This window comes from Macaca nemestrina, chromosome 6, assembly GCF_043159975.1.
Source record: "Macaca nemestrina isolate mMacNem1 chromosome 6, mMacNem.hap1, whole genome shotgun sequence".
Lineage (NCBI taxonomy): Eukaryota > Metazoa > Chordata > Mammalia > Primates > Cercopithecidae > Macaca > Macaca nemestrina.
In genome coordinates, this window is record NC_092130.1 from 96254895 (window position 1) to 96277532 (window position 22638).

The 22638-nt window shown below is 36.2% G+C and overlaps 1 protein-coding gene across 6 annotated transcripts in view; it reads right to left on the reverse strand.

Moving 5' to 3' along the window:
- LOC105475067 (mutS homolog 3) overlaps positions 1 to 22638 on the reverse strand; it is a 227046-nt gene that overhangs the window by 107905 nt on the left and 96503 nt on the right. For all 6 annotated transcript variants that reach the window (XR_011624887.1, XR_011624888.1, XM_071098741.1 and 3 more), the window contains exons 13-15: positions 13419 to 13551; positions 6741 to 6928; positions 5863 to 6031 (exon numbers count right to left, since the gene is read on the reverse strand). Coding sequence is in view for 4 of the 6 variants with exons in the window: in XM_071098741.1 (XP_070954842.1) it covers positions 5863 to 6031; positions 6741 to 6928; positions 13419 to 13551 (490 nt within the window). In the remaining 2 variants the exon portion in view is untranslated. The remainder of the gene's footprint in view (positions 1 to 5862; positions 6032 to 6740; positions 6929 to 13418; positions 13552 to 22638) is intronic.

Genomic DNA, 22638 nt, shown 5'->3' on the forward strand with positions numbered 1-22638 from the left:
TATAACTACCGTGTTGTTACCAATACTAGGTTTTATTCATTCTTCCTGTTTCTTTTTTATCCATTAACCATCCCCTCATCCTCCCCACCCCCACTACCACTACCAGTTTCTGGTAACCATCATTCTATTCTGTATCTCCATGAGTTCAATTGTTTTAATGTTTAGCTCCCACAAGTTAAGTGAGAACATGCCAAGTTTGTCTTTTTGCACCCGGCATATTTCCCTTAACCTAATGACCTCCATAATCCACCCATGTTGTTGCAAATGACAGGATCTCATTCTTTTTTATGGCTCAATAGTACTCCATTGTGAATACATACTACAGTTTCTTTACTCATTCGTCTGTTGATGGACACTTAGTTTGTTTCCAAATCTTAGCTATTGTGAATAGTGCTGCAATAAACACGGCAGTGCAGATATCTCTTTAATATACTAATTTCCTTTCTGTTGGGTATATATCTAGCAGTGGGATTGCTGGATCATATGGTAGCTCTTTTTTTTTTTTTTTTTTGAGGGACCTCCAAACTGTTCTCCATAGTGATGGTGGTACTATAATTTACATTCCCACCAACAGTGTATGAGAGTTCCCTTTACTCCACATCCTCATCAACATTTGCTATTGCCTGTCTTTTGGATAAAAGTCATTTTGACTGGGGTGAGATAATATCTCATTATCATTTTAATTTACATCCATAATATCTTTATAGATCCAACTGTGCTCTGCAAATAAGGTTCTCATCAGCCAGGAAGCAAGTGAAGTTCTATCAAACCATTCATTTTTAGCCTTAGTTATATATTACCTCTTCTCAGTGTGCTTGCATTCCTGTATTATTACAATCAAATTCAGGCTGGACGCGATGGCTCACACCTGTAATCCCAGTACTTTGGGAGGCTGAGGTGGAGGGATTACCTGAAGTCAGGAGTTCAAGACCAGTCTGGCCAATGTGGTGAAACCCCATCTCTACTAATAGAGATAAAATTAGCCAGTCCTGGTGGCAGGCACCTGTAATCTCAGCTACTCAGGAAGCTGAGGCAGGAGAATCACTTGAGCCCAGGAGGTGGAGGTTGCAGTGAGCCGAGATCGCGCCACTGCGCTCCAGCCTGGGCAACAGAGCAAGACTCTGTCGCAATAAAAAACAAAAACAAAAATTCAATGATTCATTTAAATAAATTTCTAAAAACCCATTTTGAGTGGAATGGAACCCTAGAAGCTGTGTGGTTGTAATTTTGAGAGAGCTATGAGAACTTTTTCATATTTATCAGTTTTATTATATGCACACAACTTCAGGTATTTATAATGTTCATATTAATAACAGTATCAACATGGTTCTTGAGTTTATTTTTCCCATTAATAGAAATACTGTAGTTTTTACATTAATTATATTAAGAATTAGTGGCTAATTTCCCTTAGAAAAATGTTTTGAACTAGTGATGCCCTCATGTACAGAGAATTAATACAGTTTCAAATCTGCTACACCCATTTAAATAGTTAAGAGTCAAGAGTCTAAAAAGCCTCGTTTGGCTACAAAAAGTAACTTTTGAAAAACCACAAAAAAAATCATTAATGGGAAAGATAAAACCACTTTTAAACTGTGCTAAATAATTCTGCTATTTTAAAGTGTTCTACCAAAGGAGATGTTGGCCTTTTTATAAAATAATTCTGGAAAGAGCTCTGCTAAAGGCAAACAGCAAAATTCAGGAACAGACTGATTGGATCACTGATATTTGGGAAGGACACATCCAGATGCATAATGACTAACAGAGCTCCACAGGAGTTACTACCTAAGGGATGACGGACATTTTGAACAAGGAGCACCTTGGGAACAGTTTGGACCACAACTATTCAATCTGTAAGTATCAAAAGTGCTACTCTAGGACCACAATCGCTACAGCAGGCCACCATATACAGAGCCAATACAGTGCCAATGCAATCGGGAAAACAGTGGGAGTCAGGAAGGCACAAGTTAAACCCCTCTGGTCACGTCCTCAGACAGTGGCTGGTCCTTGGACTGATCCTGAGTGTCCCTTTTCCTCACTCAGCAGTCCTCGGAATTTCAGCCTGGGTTCCTCCTCAGAGTGGTCATCTGCTAGCTTTTCTTCTCTTCTACAGCGATGATGAGATACAAAATTTTTTCTCTAGCTATTCTTTTTTTTTAACATTCTAAGAATGAACAGGTAGGCCTTTGGTTTAAGAATTTTATTACTAAAGAAAAGAAAACTAACATAGAAAAATAGCATACATTCCAGTAATCTTAGAAAGCTCTCACAGCAACTTTTCCTGCTTTACAGTTCCTGACTTTGTTTCTTAGGTGTTGATGTGAGTAGTCTGCCTTGATTCATTATAGCAATCTCTCATATTCTTCTCCTGGGACCCAATTCTGTCTTATTTAATGTCAGATATTGTTACTCAATCTATATAGCCTGTGGTATCACCGGGCTGGCAACATCACTAGGTTTGCCGAAATTCTTACTCACTCCAGAAACTGCTGTTTTCTCCAGCACCACACTTAACCCATTCCTCCACTCCCCACTTTTCATTCTCTTAATAATTTAAGCATTTTTTACTATATTTTAAATCTAAGTAAAAAGCACTCAGATTTAACAGATTATTTCCCACATTTTAAACATAGTAAACAGATATTTGGATATGCTGCATGCTGTCAATGAATAAAACTCTTTCTAAAGATTTTTTTCCAATATTTTTCTTTTTCCCTTAGTAATAATAATACTTATCAGTACTGCCCCCAATGTAAATATTGCCCCTTTTCCATTCCATATTTGATTCAAGGTTAAGAGATAATTGGTCTATATTCATAAAATATGATAGAGACTGTAACAGAAGCAGTAAACTATGTAAACTTCTGCTTTCATTACATACATACATACTTTCATAAATACATACATACATTACATAATACATAATAATGTATGTATATTATTACATAAAAATATAAAGTTTCTGCTTTCATTAATTTCTTCTAAGCCAATACTTACATAGTCAGAGACAATAAGGCATCATACAATAAGGTTTTAGTATTCTAATGAGTATATAAAAGCTGGGAACAGAGGTGAAAAATGAATGTTGTCAAAATAACACTGGATTAACAGACCGGCACATTTACCTAATTTTGGTAAAAATAACAAGATCCACATATTATCACATGGATCACGTGGGGCTGCTATAATGGGTCTTTTAAGGTTATTACAAAAGCTGTATGTATAGAAATAAAATGTCAGAACAGAAATGTATAAAGAAGCACCAATAAATGTAAAATAAGGGTTTTCCACCGTGCCTCCCTCACTTCTCAGAGATAATCATATTTGATGGAGTCTTTTCCTAGTCTTTTAAGTACCTTTAAATAATTTGAGAATACCGTTAGTCTTTTTTTTTTTTTTTGGACAGGGTTTCACTCTGTTGCCCAGGGTGGAGTATAGTGGCATGATCACGGGTCACAGCAACTTCAGCCTGTCAGGCTCAAGCGATTCTCTACCTTAGTCTCCCGAGTAGCAGCGACTATACACACATTCCACTATGCCTGGCTAATTTTATTTTTATATTTAGCGATGGTGTCTCACTATGTTGCCCAAGCAGGTCCTCGAACTCCAGAGCTCAAGCAATCCTTCTGCCTTGGCCTCCCAAAGTGTTGGGATTATAGGTGTGAGCCACTATAGTCTTTTTTAAAACAGAATTTGATGAAAACAAGTTTGAATATTTAGAATTCCTTTGGTGTTCCAATGAATGGAATCATTAATTTTCAAAAGGTTTTATGAAAGTAATTTTGTGTTAACGTTCTACTAAAATCCTAGAGAAGATTATTAAAAACCAACAATAATCTATCCTACTATTAATAACGAAGAAACTTTGTTCCTCAAATTCATCAACTTAACCTAGTAAAGATAAAAGATAACTGATCTTCCTTTCTAATATTTTTTAATACAATTAGTTGATCTCCATGCTGTACTTTTTCTTAAACCTCAATGCCACACTCACAATGAATAACCAGTCTACTATCTCTTATGAATTCCTGATAATTTTCTTTCATTTTTACTCAAAAACTACCAAATGAATCCAGGACCGTCTTTCCAAGACTTAAATTTTATTTTGAATACTATGAGCTCTAAAATGTCCAGATTTTGTCAGATAAAATCCATGGTGTTGAGAATCCTTTGTGTTAATATTTGGAATTAATAAATGGAATGAAATACTGGTATTAACATAATAGAAAGACAAGAGTCTGGCAGAACTGGGCTGGATTTGTGCTTCTGACCTTGGGTAACTTATCTAACTACTCCAAACCTGTTTTCTTTCCAACAAAACTAGAATGACTGACCCTTTTTGGTGTTGTTGCAAGAATTAAATAATATATGTAGGCACCTACCACTCTTCTAGACTTTAACAAGTACTTGATAAATGGTAACTCTATTACTATTATTGTTATTATGTGAGTAGTATAAGCATAGCACTTTATGATTAAAAAGCACTTTCATGTATTTTAACTTAATTGGTCTCCATAATAGTCTTATAACAGAGGTAACTCTTCCATGGTCATATAGCATGTAAATGGTAGAACTGGCACTTACACTTAGCTTTCTCCACTGTAATACCAGGCAGCCACTTTTCTACTACATATCTTTTATTAAAGTAACTAAAGCAATGTTCATCATTTGATTTTAAACCAATAGCCAGAATGGTGGCCTTTAGGTCAATTTTCACTTTGCAAGGTCATGAATGCATAGTAAAAACAAGAACTACAATTAAATATTTGGTATTTGTCTGTTCAGACAATAAACTTAAGTATAAATATTGTCAAATCATTTTTCTATTATATAGAGCTCCATGTGGCATTGTGAATGTCTGCTGAGTATAATATCTTAATAATTGTAGTTCAGAAGACAGGTTGACTTAATGGGTAAATCTATGAAATAACACAAGACAAACATTTTAATGAATATTCTCTATTAATGTAGAGCTTCTTATTTCAAATAACTATACAATCAACAATCTTTTGGCAAAACACACAAAGCAATGTAAATGTTAAAAATTTTGATTTGAAATTAAGTTCTTCCCCACCAGAAAAATATCTATTTTTAAAAATCCTGAATAAAATGCTCACTCTATAGAAGTTATCCATAAGTTTCATAATTTGGTATTTTAATAAAACAGAATTTCTCAAACTCCCTCTGTTTGAATCTTCATATTTTATTAAACATAAGATATAGGAGTAGCATGCCTCAAGACTCAGAATAGGACTGAAAAGTACAACCATATTTAAAAGGCATACTTCTTCCTTTTCTGGTTCTCATTGAGACACTACTATCAAACTTTAAACAAAAGTACACACCCCAAGAAACACATTCTAAACAGTACCATAATTTTATGGAAGACTCACTAAGTGTAGTTTTTCACTCTAGATTTGTTTTTTTAGCAGCTATACTCTTAACTATAGTAGGAAGCCCTGCCGTTTAATCACTATATGAGCCAATCAACACAGGTGGCCAACTTTGTATTATTTCATCATCTGTAAGGCAGGGATCAAAGACTAACTTCTCTTTCCTGGATTTAGAACAAATGAATTCTATAAGTTGCTATTCATAATAATCGAGATTTTCTATAATATAATTTTAACAGATAATGCTAATACACATATAACATTAAGTTGCATTACTTCCACAAGAGACTAATAAAACACCATCATTAAAATAATTCTTATCAAAACAAGTTATTACAACATATTTCCAAGGAATAAAACAGAAAATTTGAAGAGATAATACATATCCTATCCTCAGATTTTTATTTACATTTTAAAATAGCTTTTCTACTAGAGGAAAACTAATAGAAAATAGAAGTAGGTTTGACATTACCTCCTGTCCTGATACTGTCACATATTGTGCAGAAGGATTTTTTAGTATTTTTCGTATTTCTTGCAAATGCATTCGGATCTTGTCACTAACACCTTGAATTTCATCCTTCCTCTTTTTTATTAAAGGGAAGTCAGAAAGGTCTTTAAATAATTCAGTTTTATCCCCAACTCTAAAAAATCAAAAAATGCAAATACATATTCGAAGTTTATTGATTAAAGCAGTTATCGTTTATTTTTCATAGTGTGATGAAAGAGGAAAGCACTGGAAGTCAGGGAAATGAGGTTCCAATTGTCACTAAGCACTTATGGGCTTGTTTTTTAACTTCTCTGAGGATGGTCAAAATTACCCTAGTATCATTTTCACTTTTTAAGTTCATGATTCCCATGGTAAAACCAAGAGATACACTATTTGTTGTTTGCCTATGCAGAAAACAAAGACAAATGTAAATGTCAAATCCTATTTCATTTATATAGAATGTTTTGTGCAATACGTTATAAAAGAACTACCTTTTAAAGGATAACTTTGCTTTTACAGATTCTAAATATAAGGACATCTCTGGAAATATAGGAAATGAGTACACGATATCTGACATTCATTTTGGGGTTAATAATCTACTACTGCTTGGCTTTGCCTGTGTTTTACCTTTCCATCATCTGATACCTGGGGGAGTACTATATCTGTCCTAGATGGTAAACTGCCTAAATTTTAGATAGCAAGTATTCCAACTGTAATGTAACACTTTAAGGGTCCAATCACATTTCTAATTATATATGTACTCATTCAACTTCTAGTAAAGATTAAGAATCCACAAATCAAATGGCAAATGCACTGGAGTATACTGACTGTCGAAAAAGAAGAATTCAGGGTCTGGTACTTACTTGGCAGCTTGTTCATTGAGTATCTTTAAGTAATGCTCCACTGGACTGAGGAGTTCAGGAATTTCTAAAATAACGGTGCGGAGCAAGTCTGACTGAACGTGGGAATTAACAGCAGGTATTATTGCTTGAAATTCTGACTTTAGGTGATATAAGGTTTTGACAATCAAGAAGAACTCTTGGGTAGAACACTGAAAATAGAAATTTTTTTACAAAATAGCATAAGATACATGAAAATGATTAACTAGTGATCTTTTAAAGTTAGAATCAGAATTGAGGAAAGTTTAAATTTTCTATTAACTAGTTAGTTGAAATAAAATATCACTGATATTTTCTAAATGAGGTTAAATACTATGTAGTATTTTAGGCATAAAGAAAATAATTTTAGCCAAGGAAAACAAAGCCAATACTTGTTTAGTATTTTTTCATTTTAAAATAGCATAAATCAAATAGCAAAAATAGGTTAAACAAGCTAAAAAATGTGAAGGATAATATCTGTAAGGCATAACAAACACAAGGCAAAATTCTCCCAAACATAATAGGCTCTTACAAATTGACATGAAAAAGATGAATAATCCAAAGAACAATGGCTAAACAAACTGAATATGCAGCTCATAGAAACAGTCAGTATGTACATGATTATCTTCATATACAACTAAAGACAAGCAAATTAGAAATACAGGATAGCATTTTTCACTTATCAGAATGTCAAATATTTAAAAGCTCCACAATAACCATGTAACAGGATTTAAAAAAAAAAGACACTTTTATATACTATTAGCAGAGGACTAACCTTTTTGAAAAACAACTTGGCATGTCTTCATAACAAAAAAGTGCATATAACCCTTTGAATAAACATCACTTTAAATAATTTATCTAAAATAGACTAACAAATAGTGAAAAACATGTGTCTGAATATTCATAGTAGCACTGCTTATAATTTAAAAAGATAAATAAGAAATAAACATCCATCAATTGGGATCTTATTAGGAAAAACTCATGCAATATAATACTATGAAACAGCTAAAAAAATTTAAGATGTTTGTATCAGTATAGCACTCCATAATTTCAACATACATTGAATATATATAGTATGTTTATATCATATACCACATAGCCCATATATGTATATATTTTTATGTATTTACATGGTAATACTTTCTTTGTGATTCTTTAAATGATATACATTTTTCTATATAAATAGAAAAATCTAAATATCAATAAAAATTTTAGGAGGTAACACATGTGACTTACTCTGGTTACCCTCTGGGTAGTAGGTATGGAGGGGTGGCAGAGGGAGACTTTTTACCCTTTATTGTATACCCTTGCATACTACTGTAGTTTTTTTTAACATGAACATGAATAATTTTTACATCGTAGCTTCTGGTAAACAGAGTGTGTTAAACACATGTGCATCTAATTTCCATCTTCAAACAACAGTTAAGAGATTGTTTAAAAAGGCATAAAACCAGCCAGGCACAGTGGCTCATGCCTGTAATCCCAGCACTTTGGGAGGCTGAAGTGGGTGGATTACAACGTCAGGAGCTCGAGACCAAACCGACCAACATGGTGAAACCCCATCTCTACTAAAAATACAAAAATTAGCCGTGTGTGGTGGTGCTCGCCTGTGATCCCAGTGACTCAGGTGGCTGAGGTAGAAGAATCGCTTGAACCCAGGAAGCAGAGGTTGCAGTGAGCCGAGATCGCACCACTGCACTCCTGCCTGGGCAACAGAGCAAGACTCCATCTCAAAAAAAAAAAAAAGGAAAAAACCACACTAGAAAAGAGGACAACAGCAACAATATGTTAGAAGCTATAAAGTAAATGGATAAATAGTGATTGACTTAAAAGACTCAAGGTACCTGAATTTTAAACTGTCCTTAAGGAAAACTGAGACACAATTTACATCAAGAATCCAAAAAGACTTGTGTACCAATTTGGATTCTGCCCTGCGAGGGAACTTCTAAAAATATTAATAATATCTTCCATGAAATAGAAGATACTACAACCATGAAACAAGATGCTACTTTTAAAAAGAAAAAACGTTTGGAGAACAAGAAAACAAAAATTCTTGGAAATTAAAGTATAATAGTAGAAATGAAAAATTCAACAGAAGTGGTAGTAAAGATAGTAAAGTCATCTAAAACCTAGAATTTTATACCCATTCAAACTACCAATCAAATGTGAAGGTAGTAACAACGATAATTTAAAAACAAAACAAAAAAAAACACTTTCAGACATGAATGTTTCAAAAGATTTACTTCCAACATTCTCAGGAAGATTCTAGAGGATGTACTCCACCAAAATGAAGAAATAAACCAAGAGGAAGACATGGAATATAGAAAATAACAGATTCAACTCAAGGGAAGTAAAGGGAATTTAAGATAGTACTATACAACAGATATGAGGACAACCAGTCCATACTGGATCAAGTCAGAAGGCTCTAGAAGACAGCTCAGGAAAATAAAACTGACAGAATGTTGACTGAAAAGAACTGTCTTGAGAAAACAATTTAAGGCTAAGGTAATAAGGCACATAATAAGTAGTATATATGAAATAGATTAAGGCTAAGAACACATTCAATAACATAATTAACCACAAAGGGTGAAGTAAATTATGCAAAAAAAGTAAGAAGTTAGGTCCAGCTGAGCAAATGTTGAATTCTAAGTGTATCATGAGGCAACTTTTCTCCAGAAAGACCCCCTCCCCACCCCATACAGGAAGCTGGACTGTTTACATAAATATGAAACCTAGAAGCTTTTTGGCCACTAGTCAATTAATGATACCTTTTAACAAAAGTAAAGAACTAAACATAAACATTTTCAATATAATTTTGAATATTCACCTCTTGTAATTATTGTAATCCCAAGAAAAGGATTAATTTTCCAAGCTGAGACACAATGTAAAGTTAAGTCAACAACAGAAGCAAGGTGAAAACCAGTAGTGTTTTACAATCACCTTGAAAGCCAGAGGCAGCAGGTTGTTCTCAAGTTTCTTAAGCAAAAGAACTCAAAAGAAGCTGCAAGAAAGCTGAGGATGGGTAGGTGGCTGCTCCTGGAGTCACTCTCCAGGAATTCAGCCCTACTTCTGGCAGCAGCTGTCTCACTGGGAGAGCTTGAGCACAGACCCACAAGTACGGAGGCAGGGCCTCACTGGACACAGGATGGAAAGGACCCCAGCTTAAGCGCAACACTGAAAACAGGGCTTTGGGCTTATTCCTGCCTGGCTAAAAAACGATTCTCACCTACAAAATTCTGAAAACACTCTCCTCAACATTTGCTAAGTGCGATTATCCTTTAAATGTATTCACCAACCTCGGCAGTTACTTAACACTTTCTTACAAAACAGTTCTTGAGCAAAGTTAGTATGGGTTCCTGTGACTAGCACTATTTACAAGATTTGAATTTAATGTTTTGTCATCAAAAGAAATGTTTATTTTAGGCTAGGAGCAGTGGCTCACGCCTGTAATCCCAGCACACTGGGAGGCTGAGATGGGAGGATCCTTGAATCCAGGAGTTGGAGACCAGCCTGGGTAACACGACAAGATCTTGTCTCTACAAAAAATACAAAAAAAAAAAAAAAAAAAAAAAAATTAGCTGGGCATGGCGGCACATGCCTGTTGTCCTAGCTACTCAGAAGGCTGGAGGCTGAAGCTGTAGTGAGCTGTGGTCATGCCACTGCATTCCAGCCTGGGTTACACAGTGAGATCTTGTTTCAAAAAAAAAAGAAGAAGAAGAAGAAGAAGAAGAAGAAATGTTTATTTTATGCCAGAATCAGCTCACTTGAGATCCTCTATCATTATCGACATAAAAACACCTATTGGTACGTATTCCAGGACACTTTCCACAAAACCGTACAGCCTGTGTTGACCACTTCCCACAATATCCAGTGTTCCTTCTCGTTTTATGAATTTCACATAATTGGCATAATCTGTACCCAGGACATCACTCACTATGTGGTGTACATAGAAGCTTATGTAGAGTAATCTAATAATAAAGAATAGACATATGTTTGATGGTGTGTTCGTAGAGCCAGCCAACTAATCTATAAAACATTAGTTTAAAGCATTCAGCTTTCCTGAAGTTGGTTTGTTACCAGATCATTTCTACTCTTCACCCTTCAAACTAATCTTTAGGCACATTCTTGTGCAAACAAACACTAAAACAGCAACAAGGAATGGCTTCCAAGTGAGTTATAAGTTCCTTTAGTAAAATATATTTTTAAATTCCAAAATAAGTCATTCTTGCACTGCATAGTGGCCACTTTTTAAATGAATTAGATTCTGACTTTACTAGAGTTTTGAAACTTTTATAAATACACAAACCCTGTGCAATACAAACATCAAAGTAAAGTTTACAAAAAGGCAGGAAGGTGGAAAAGAAATCACAGCCCCATGAACTGATGCTGCCATCCTGATGCCACGGACACTTTGACTTAGTGCATTTCAGTAGTCATTGAAAGATTTTCAGCTTTGCTTCTGTTTTCTCTTAAGAAAAACAAGGCCGGGTGCGGTGGCTCAAGCCTGTAATCCCAGCACTTTGGGAGGCCGAGACGGGCGGATCACGAGGTCAGGAGATCGAGACCATCCTGGCTAACACGGTGAAACCCCGTCTCTACTAAAAAATACAAAACACTAGCCGGGCCCAGTGGCGGGCGCCTGTAGTCCCAGCTACTTGGGAGGCTGAGGCAGGAGAATGGCGGGAACCCGGGAGGCAGAGCTTGCAGTGAGCTGAGATCCGGCCACTGCACTCCAGCCCGGGCGACAGAGCGAGACTCCGTCTCAAAAAAAAAAAAAGAAAAACAAAAATCTCTGACATCTGTCAGTGAATCCTTTCAAGTAGTTAAGGCAAGGTGCCCGGAGAGCCGTTGTTTAAAGAAGGTTAATATGCACCAATTTTCAGACTCTGAGCCTAGGATACAAAACAACAAATGGTTTGGCAACCACTATGCAACTTCAAAAAGATCTACCATAAAACTTGCAACTATCAGCACAGCTTCTGCTATTGCCAGCAAAACAACAACATGGTGTACCCAATAATGATACAATAGGCTCCCTTGACCCCATAACCAACTCCTACATTCTTTCACCCCAGGATCAGTATTTCCAATTCTGGCTTGTGCATTGTTTTCAAATTTAGCTGAAGCATGTAAAACAGTTACATAAGTCCTCTAGGGCACCTCAAGTATTCTTAGAAGCAGTACTTATTCTAGTAAAATTCTGTGGGGGTAAAAGGGGCTGAAAAATATAGAAACTCTAATGAAAACTTGGTCACAACTAAAATTTAGGCATATAGGCTGGGTGCGGTGGCTCATACCTGTAATCCCAGCACTTTGGGAGGCCAAGGCGGGTGGATCACCTGAGGTCAGGAGTTCGAGACCAGCCTGGCCAATGTGGTGAAACCCCGTCTCTGCTAAAAATACAAAAGCCAGCAGGGCATAGTGGCGGGTGCCTGTAATCCCAGCTACTCAGGAGGCTGAGACAGAAGAATCGCTTAAACCTGGGAGGTGGAGGTTGCAGTGAGCCGAGATCACCCCATTGCACTCCAGCCTGGGTGACAAGAATGAAACTCTGTCTCAAAAATAAAGTAAAAATTTAGGCATATAAAAACTGTTTTACAGTAAAATTATTATATTGGCAAGGAGTTACGTGTGGAGGAAAAATAAAATTTGCTTATGAAAAGTGGCAAACAGAAAAAAAAAAAAATGGCAGTCAAGATAACACATCAAACATGATAGTGTCCAAAAGACACAGCCAATGAAAACACAATCAAAAATCCTGGGTCTAAATACAGATTCTGTTACTAGCAAGTTATTAAACCTCTCAGCATCATCATATGAGCCAAAGTAATTCAAGTGGTTGCAGCAATTTATATATATATATATATACACACACACACACACACACATACATAGCATTAGATACAATTTCTTATTAGTAAGAACGTAATAAAAATAGTAACTTCTCAATGTCATAAAGTTTTGACAAGGAACAAAGAGTATAAAGTGTGTGAATGACTTCTGCAAAAAGTAAAACCCCATAAAGAGTTTATCGTGTTTTTTATCATTTAAAAGTATTAATAATTTTTTTAAATTTTAGGCATATTTTGAAGATAACCTAAATTATTTCCCTAAAAGTGGAAAATGACTCATTTTTGCTATGACTCAAACTATAAAGCTTAAGTGATAAAAATCAAAATAATCCTTTACTCACCTTCAATATCCAAGCTTGTTTTCATACTAATTACCACCACAGATGTTATACTAGCAGATTTTTCCTTAGTTTAAGAAATAATAAGTTGTTCTAAGATCAAAAGAAAAAAGGTATCTTTTTTCTAAAATAACCAGTCCACATAAATTTCCTATTTTGATAATAGTCTATACTTTCAGGATGAAACAGGAGAATATCCTGTATTATAAGAGAAGGGCCTCTATGTGGCTGTAGTTAATGTACATGAGAAAACTATTTTTTACAATGGTTAAATTGGAATAATTCTAATTTGTGCTATTAAAATTTCTGAGGATTCAGCTAGTCTCGCATGCTATATTTGTAAGATTTTACAAAATAAAATAATAATAGAGCTCTCAGAAGTTTTCTTTTAATAAAACTTTCCTTTAAAAGTTTTCTTTTAATTTGTGAGCTGAAGAACACTGTCAGCTTTATTAGATTTCTGTCACACTTACTTTTTTGTGATAAATGCTACAGAGTCCTCTCTCTATGTCAGGCAATTTACGTAGATGATTTTCTATCTGACCAAACACACTAGATTCTGAATGGAGAACTTCAGATACAGCATCAAGCCGGGCATTTACTTCCCTGTGAGAAAAGAGTAATAGCAATGATCAGATATGTTAGGAGTTCAGAATGTAGACATTTCCCACTCTAATGTCCAGGACTGTGACACAGCCACTTATTAGGCACAAAGGAAATTCCTCCTTCATATTGAGACAGGTGGGAAGGGCACCCTGAAAAAACTCCAATGGGCATATGCACTGGGAGGAGGGTACACTGGAGTGGAGACACAGAAGTTCATGCTTTTGGCAGCAGGGAGGAGCCTGGCCCCTCCTCCTCCTGGGTGGAACCTGGGATTACAGTCTGTGAGGCGGGAAGCATACTAGCAAGATTCTTGTTCTGACTTGGTGGAGAGTCCGTTTCCCTTTTTATTCCTCTTTGCCCAATGAATTCCATTTTTCTCCTCCTTCGAACTGTCTGTGAGCCTAATTTTACATGGCTGTGTGATGAGGACCACCCTCCCCCAACCCCACTGTCTTTAGCTGAACTAAGGAAAAAGTCCTACAACAATAGATCTGGTCCTTCCATGCCTCTTATTATATCTGAATCAAACAGCAGGTATTGTACAAGGACATTCACTAGCTGGGTTTGACAAAGACAGGCTTACCAAGAAAACACACAGACTACATTTCCCAGTCTCCCCTGTAGTTAAGTATGGCCATGTACCTGAGTTCTGAAGCATGGGTGGGAATGATGTAAGCCACCTCTAGCCCTGGCCCATAAAAACTTCCTGAATAAGCTTTCACATTCACCTAACTCCCTTTGCCAGCTAGGCAAGCTTGTGAGCCCCATGGTGACTCCATCAGCCTGAGTCCACAGTGGAGCAGAAAATCCACCATTCCTGTATCTGTTACCAATTGAACTTATATTAGCAAGAAATAAACTTCTAATGTATTTAAGCCACTTACATGGAGAACTTGTTTGCTGATAGCTTGCATTACCTTGGCTAATATAATAGTTCAACAATGATCAACAAGATGACTTAGTGGTGGTGGTGATGGCTGAACTGACCAACTGTTTGAATGAAATGGAATTAAACATACTGACCCTGACCAAAGACTGGGGAGTAGCAATAGAAAGTGCAGAGGATATGGGCCACAGGAGATCAGGATTGCAGGATTTTACCAATGGCTACACTTTAAGTGATGAGTCAACTTAAAACGGAAACCTGATGGACTAAATGTATCCTCAATGAGAAGTGGTCCATGAAGTACCTATAAACATCAAAGGCCCACACTAGGAATAATGGCCATATGTAGTATTAAAAACTAAGATAAGTAAACATGTATGGTGAGTAGTAAGCCCTCAGTAAGGATTTGAAGTATTTGTAAATGAATACAATGAATAAATAAGCAAGTGGATGAAAGATGTTTTGGGGGAAAGGAGGCATCGGCCACTGAATAAACATGTCTGTCTCTCAAAATTCTGTTGACATCATACACACTAATATGAAGAGCAAATCTCAGATCAGGATCCTGGCTAGATTACAATCAAACTGAGGACTTTCCATTTAGTTGAGTGTTTTTGTCTTTATTATCCTTAACTACCTGTGAGATCATGCCTTTTCATAATACAGAGCTTCTATACTAACTTCAGGCCTCATGTTTGTTCATTTTTCTCTGGCTCATACTCTTATATGCAGAAAGACCATTTGTTAGTACAATAGTACGATGCAGGAAAGCAAGACAGAGCTTTGTACACACACGGGTTGGCTCTTCCAATCTCAGCAGGGTGGCCTCTGTAATCTATCCACCACCCTCCGCCTCTACTGCCACTACTATAGCCTAAGTAAAAATCATATTGAAACAGCCTAACTTTCCCCCCCACTTCTGTCCCTTTTTCCAACTCATTCTCCACACGGCAGCCCAAGTGGTTTTCCTAAAGCCCAAATCTGTTCATGCCACACCTCCGCTTTAAACTCATCTGTGACTTGCCATTAATCTTAGGTTCAAATCCAGAATCTTTAATTGTCCTAAAAAACAACTGATACCTGTTTAGCTCTCAGGTCTCCCCTGAGATCACATGTCACTCTCTTCCTCCTACTCTAAGTTCCAGTCAGACTGCATATCTTTCAATGACTTAGTTACTCCAAGCTCTCTGCCGTGGAGGCTTTCTCATTTGCTGCTTACTTTGCCTACAATGTTATTTTCCTCTTCCCTATCACCCATCAGCTACACTTCGTCTGGTGAACTCCTACCCACTCTTCCCCTGAAAGGCCTTTCTAGATTCACTAGACCAGACTTAATCCCTTTACTATCATTTCCCATACTACCATCTTTTCTCTTCGCATAATGGTAATCATAATTGTATTTCTTCTTCAATGGGAATTTACTACTTCACTGTCTTTCCTACAAGACTATAAATTCAGTGAACACAGGGGTCATTTCTTATCCTTACATTTCAAGATAATAATTTGTGCTCAATAAACAGTTATTTGATTCAATTTCATTCCGAAGACTACATATAAAGTAAATCAAGATGAGCTGGAAAAAATAAATTTTCTTTGCAAAGGATTGTTGTGATAAAATAAACCAATGTTTTACTCTAACATTTACCCAAAATGTTATACAAATATAAAATTTTACTTTAATAACTCACTCCTGCATAAATGAAAGATGACACCAATTGGAATAGACTAAGTTGATGCTACAGATGGTTTGAGGACTGATAAAATAATGCCATCTGTGAACGTATAAGACAGCCTACACAAATAGCTACTGTCTCAAAAATTAAAGGTTTTCTGAGATATAGAAAGATACGAGCAAAAGAGTTTAATAAAAACCTAAGTCATATTTATGAAGTCTACCAGAAGACTTTTTTAATAGATATAAAACTATAAATTTCTTAGAGACTTGAAAGGTTAGGCCAAGTTAGTTTGGAATCTGGGAAAATATAAAGGAAAAGGTTTTCATTCTAGCCAGTGCCAACATAGGCAAAAGCAGTATGTTCACTATCAATCAGTTTGGTTTTAACCCAACCTTCTTTAAGGGCTACCTCAGAGGTTAACAATTTGGGCTCAGAAGTCAGGTGGCCTTGATTCAAACTCAGGCTCTGCCATTTACCAATTATTTAGCCTTGCCCTAGTTTCTCCATCTATAAAATGAGAAGAGCAACAGGCCCTAACTCTTGGTGTTAGTAAAAGAATTCAATGAAATAATACATGTCAGGTACTTAATGCAGTACCTGCTACATCATGAGAACCACTCATAAATGTTTACTGTTACCACATCATTACAAGTTTTGTTTAGTAGACACTACAAAGAACAGCACGGAAGAGGGATAAATAGCACCCAAAATATGAGCTCAGAAATTACCATGTGAGGACAAACCTTAGGGCATAGATATGTAAACAGGTATTTTGTGCAAAGTGAACAAGTGGGAACTATATAAGGAAAGCTAGTCCTGGCATCTTGAGGGCTAAACCTGACAAGCAGTGATGATCTGAAGTACTCGCTGTGCTGAGACTGGACAGTAGGTTGCATTGAGAAAGCACACTATAACGATTAATAATTATGGAGGTCTAAATGGGCAGGGAGAGAGTGAAAGGGTATGTGGCACTGTTCACCATGAATTTCTCATCACTGCGGTTAGCTATAATTCCATCTTTAACTCCTATATGAAGATCAGAATGGAAATAAGCAAGAATGACTACACTTTTTAAAATTAAACAATTCACATACCTTAGAATTGTTGTTTAATGTGCAGTAGTAACAAGACCTTCCAAATAATTGTAACAAAACAATATGTCAGGACACAATAGAGAATTATTATTTTAGTGCAATTAATGACAGAGATTGAGTGACAGCAACAGGAAACAAAACTGGAAGAAGCATCAATTGGATGATGATAAAGATATTATTCCAAGATGCCTGATAGTATTCTACAGTTTATCTTACTATACAACTTAAATAACTGAAAGAAGGCACCTGAGTCATTTCATTCCATGTACCAAACAAAAAGACGAGGTCCTGGGGATGACAAAGATTCTTCTTTACTACCAAAGATGCAAGGAGTAAAAGTGAGTGTCACTGGAGTCCTTCATATTTGAAGATAAACTAGGTGGTGACGTAAGTATCTACTGTGTTTGGCTGTCACTCAGAAACACAGAGTGTGACCTAAAGCTATTGTCAGTGATGGTGTCAGTACCTACTGGTTGCTACTGTGAAAACGCCTCTATAATTCAAACTTAAGATAATTTTGTATAGATATGTTGAATAAGATCTAGTATTTGATAGTGCAACAGGGTGACTACAGCCAACAATTTATTGTACATTTAAAAATAACTAAAAGAGTATAATGGGAATATCAGTAACACAAAGAAATGGTAAATGCTTGAGTGATGGATACCCCATTTACCCTGATGTGATTATTATACATTGTATGCCTGCATCACAATATCTCATATACCCTTAATATATATACCTACTGTGTACCCACAAACATAAAATGTTTTAAAAAAAAGGTTATCTGGTGGGGGTGGGGAGCTGAAATACAGACTGCTGGGGGTGTATTTTTGTTTGGTTTCGTTTTACTGAAAAGTTTGGCTTTAAAGACGACACAGAATGAGTAAATTAAATTCAGACATTAACACACTGGTCATGTGAAATGGTTAAACAAACTACCTAAATAATCTCCTGTCAGAAACATGAACCATAAGCCCTTTCCTAGGATCTAAGCATCATTAGACCTATCTAGCTTCACCTTTCACATATACTGTTCATTTTTACATTCAATGAACAATTACTGAGTGCTTACAAAGTACTGATTGTACAAATGGTAGACATTAGGGCTATAATTGTTAACAAGAGAGCCTTGCTAGTCTACAAAGAACTTACACTCTAGTGATGAATAGTAAAACTTTTAAAAAGCATTAATGATAACAATGTAATAAGATTATAACTGGGTTAGGATCTAGATACAATGGGAACACAGGCCAGGAGCATCTAATGAACAAATGCAGTTTTAGGATCAGGGAGGATTTCCTGGGGGTAGCTATTGAGTAAAAGATTAGCTATTGTCTATAAAAGATAAGTGGAAAATGGAGGGTGAAGGTTTGAAAATGTGACCACAGGAGCTGGGATCCAAGGCTAATAGTTTGGATGCACATAAGAACAGTAGCAGGAATACTAGTTAGAAAGCTGTTTCAAAAATCCAGAGAAGCAACACTGAAGGCCTGACATTGCCACCCTATGCTACATTATAGGTAATTTCTTCAGGTATTATCTTGCATTTCAGTCATTTCCTCTATTCTTATTTAACCCATATACTGCTTTTTTGTTGTTGTTTTCTTTCTTTCTTTTTGGAGTATAAGATCCATTCTTACTTAAGTCATTCTTTTTTTAATTTCAATAGTTTTTGTAGAAGAGATGGTTTTTGGTTACATGAATGAGTTCTTTAGTCCATTCAGTTTTAAAGAATTCTATGTGGTTCCTTTTTAAATCAATCTGAGCCCCTTTGATAGTATTTATTTTCTATGCTCATATTTTTTATTCTATTTTGTATTTTTTTTTAACTTGGTGATTTATGTGAGTACAATCAGACTGTTTTAAATAAGTTTCACAGCTTGGAAATTGCCAGACCACACAGAGTATAAATTGAAACTGAAAATCTATGAGGGAGGACCTGTGGTTAAGAATTCTTAGAAACATTTTCCTCAGGTAAGAATAGGTTGAGACACATTTGTCACCTCTCTACTGAGACCATAGTCCTTTGAGTGTCTCACATTACTATAGTATCCCTAACTTAAATGGACCCAAGGCCCTGTCTCCTGTCTCCCACAAGGCAACTGAACCCCAATCCTTTTGATTACCAAGATCTGCAGGAGCCCAGAGGGCAGCTGCAGCAGTCAATTCACTTCCATTTCCAGTCCTTTTCCCATCTGTTCTGAGTTTTCCCCTTATGTTTTAAATACAGATTCAGCAATGTCCTAAAGGGATGTTTGTTACGCTTGATCCAGCATATCCAGTTATTTCACATAGGGAGATATTTTATGATATTAAAACCACAGAAAATGAAATCTTCTTATGGCATTTTTGAAGAGAGATATTTGGAAAATCCTCATTAATAAAGGCATAAAGATGGAGAAAGATAAAGCAGGAAGGGCCAAGAAAGAAAAGATATTTATCTCCTTCTCCTCATTCTTTCCGATATTCCTCTTCCTCAGCCCAAATGAAAGCTGCCATATTTGCTGCAGGTCATTTGTGCAGGTCTAGAGCTCACTGAAGGTCCTAATGTTGAAGAACAAAGCAGAGGCCAGCTAAAAGTTCCTGAATGTTAGTTAATCCCTATGCATTGACAGTCGGGACAAACATTTGGGTAAGAGGCACTTGGGTTCATTTCATTCTTAGCAGCAGCAGTTCCTCCTTTAAACTCCCATTCAACCCAGCAGACAAAAGGGGCACCAGGTCAGTCCCAACTAAACACAGCTCTCAATTACGCACCACATGCTACTCTCCCTTCCCATTTCCGAGCCCCCCCTGGGGGCTGAGTAAACCAGAGTCACTGCAGGTGAACACTCTGTTGGTGGCTCATGGAACACGGGAAACCACAAAGAATTCAGTGTAGTTCATTTTAAGAAGTTCCAGAGTTAAAACTGACATTTAGTTTCATTAATCTAAATTAAATGTTAAGTGGAAGGAAATATGTAACATTCTATTACTTCATCATTTGGGCCAGAGTAACAAATTAGAAATACAACCATTAATACTCCAAACATATGGGTTTACCAAAACAAAAGCCATTTAATGTAGAGAACATTGACCACTAAAATGTACTTAGTGCATCAGAAAATCATGCAAAAATGTAGCCAAAGATCTATTTCCTAACGCAAACCATTTGCTATTCCCTTAATTTTAATTTACATGATTTAAACGCCAAGAATTATCTTAGCATGCCTAATTTCCTGAAGCAGTTTTCTAAAAATCTAATTTGACTTAAAAAGGTATAACTCATTTGCTCTAATTTTGGTATTGAGTTGCAGAGTGAGTAACAGGTATTTGATTTTAGTACAAAAGCTTCCACTACTCATATCTCCTTCTCCTTACTAGTAGATTATACCTTGACCAGACTAGATTAGAAATTCCCTGAGGCTGGGAACACCACCTTCTTATTGAGACTGAGTAATACAAAATTCAAAATAACTATCTTATACTACTAAGGGAAAACAGCCAAGTACAAAGTTCTGGGTATATCATGGCTTCATCTATGTAATAAGGGAGGAAGAGATTTCTCATATATATATATATATATATATATATATATATATATATATATATAAAATTCATATTTGCTTTTTTAAACAAAATGTTTCTGGAAGTATACATGACAAAGTAATAACCATGATTACCTAGTGGGATCTGGGCAGACGTGGGGCAGGAATGATAAGCAAACATTTTACTGTGTAACTTTTCACATTTTTAAACTTTTAAAGTATGTGAAGGTATTACCGTTCAAAAGTTCAAATAATTTTTAAATGCTAAGAAGAATGTACAATGGAATTGAAACAACAAAAACCATCTCTGGCAATAGACTGCTAGGTATTCACTAAACATTTCTTCCTACTCCTTGAAAAACAAGCAGACATTTGTTAGCCCCCGTGCAGTAAGGTGTGACCATCGGAATGCATTCTTCTGCTTATAATCAGATTTAGGCAGAAGAGCTATGTGCCAATGCAAGGCCTACCTTACATAAAAGCCATAAACCTATAACCTCCCTGTTCTTTCTCCTTCTACTGGCTGGACGTCAGTTGCCAAGATGACGTTGGAAGCCACATGTTTAAGACTGAAGAGACTCTGGGGTTCCTAACTGCCTATGTGATGAGAGTCTCACCCCACCCCCAATCTGGAAAAGCCATGGATTGTTTACTCAAATAAAAAAAAAGAAGAAATTAACTTTCACACCTTTAGAGTCATTAGACTTTCTGGGGTCTTTGTGTTAACAGCTAGCTTCCCTAACCAATGCACTGGTTTTTGTGTTAACGAACACATTAGCATGTACTTAGTCAATCAGAACGTGAGGTTGAGCTTCCTCAGTTTCCAGAACTTAGTCAAGTTTAGAGTATTAAATAAAAGGGACCATAAAAAACATTCCTCAATTGTTCATGGTTATATTATTTTGAGAGGAGGCCCATATAAAAGACTCTACCTACTCACCAGTAGTCCTTGCAAAGTCTCCCTACATTCTTGACGGTAGCTACAGGCAAAAGAAAACACAGGCAAGTACTAGATTTAGGTAAAGAAATGACCGGGCAGATCCTAGAAACTGACAGTGCAAGCACTCAGCCTTCTCCCTGCCATCCCTGGAAGCCTTGGTCATCTGATGGCCGTCTTCTGTCTTTCTAATGCAAGACATGCTGGAAAACAGATGCTCTCAAGTTCAGCATGGGCTTTCTAGACAGATGTGCATGGGTCTCATTTTCACCTGATTATGATGCTAGTGAAAGTCCAATAGCAGTACAATGTAAAAAATTCATGTGTGTGTATTTTCTGTATAATTTTTTAAAAATTAAATATTGCAAATACATGTAAAACACCAGCCTACTTATATCTCTATCCCTTTTCTCACTTCCCAGAAGTTATTATTGTCCTGACTGCCCATGTGATGAGAAAACACCACTTCTGTTTGAACCCCTAAACGGTGTGACAAAATTTAAATAAGTGGTATAATTTATGTGTTCTTTTATAACATTTTTTGAGATTTATCCATGTTTATACATGTAGACTTAACTCATTCATTTTAACTGCTGTATAATATTCCGATATATAACCAGACAATTTATTTTCCCCTTCCCTACTAATAATTACACTGCTTCCAATTTTTTGGTATGCTAAAGACCATGCCTATCTTCTTGACCAAAAAATTGTTATGAGGAACCACACTAATCCTTTTACATATACTGTCTCATTTGGTCCTCACAACACCACAATGAGGTAGGTAGTTAATTCCCATTTTACAGGTGAAGAAACTGAGGTATATACAAATTCATAACTTCTCCAAAGTGACAAAAGGGAATCAGAACTCAAGCTGAAGTATCATTAACTCCAAAGCTATGCTTTCAAAAGGGTCCCTACGTGCTTGGCTGGATGACCTTGGAAAAAACTGAGACTTAGTTTT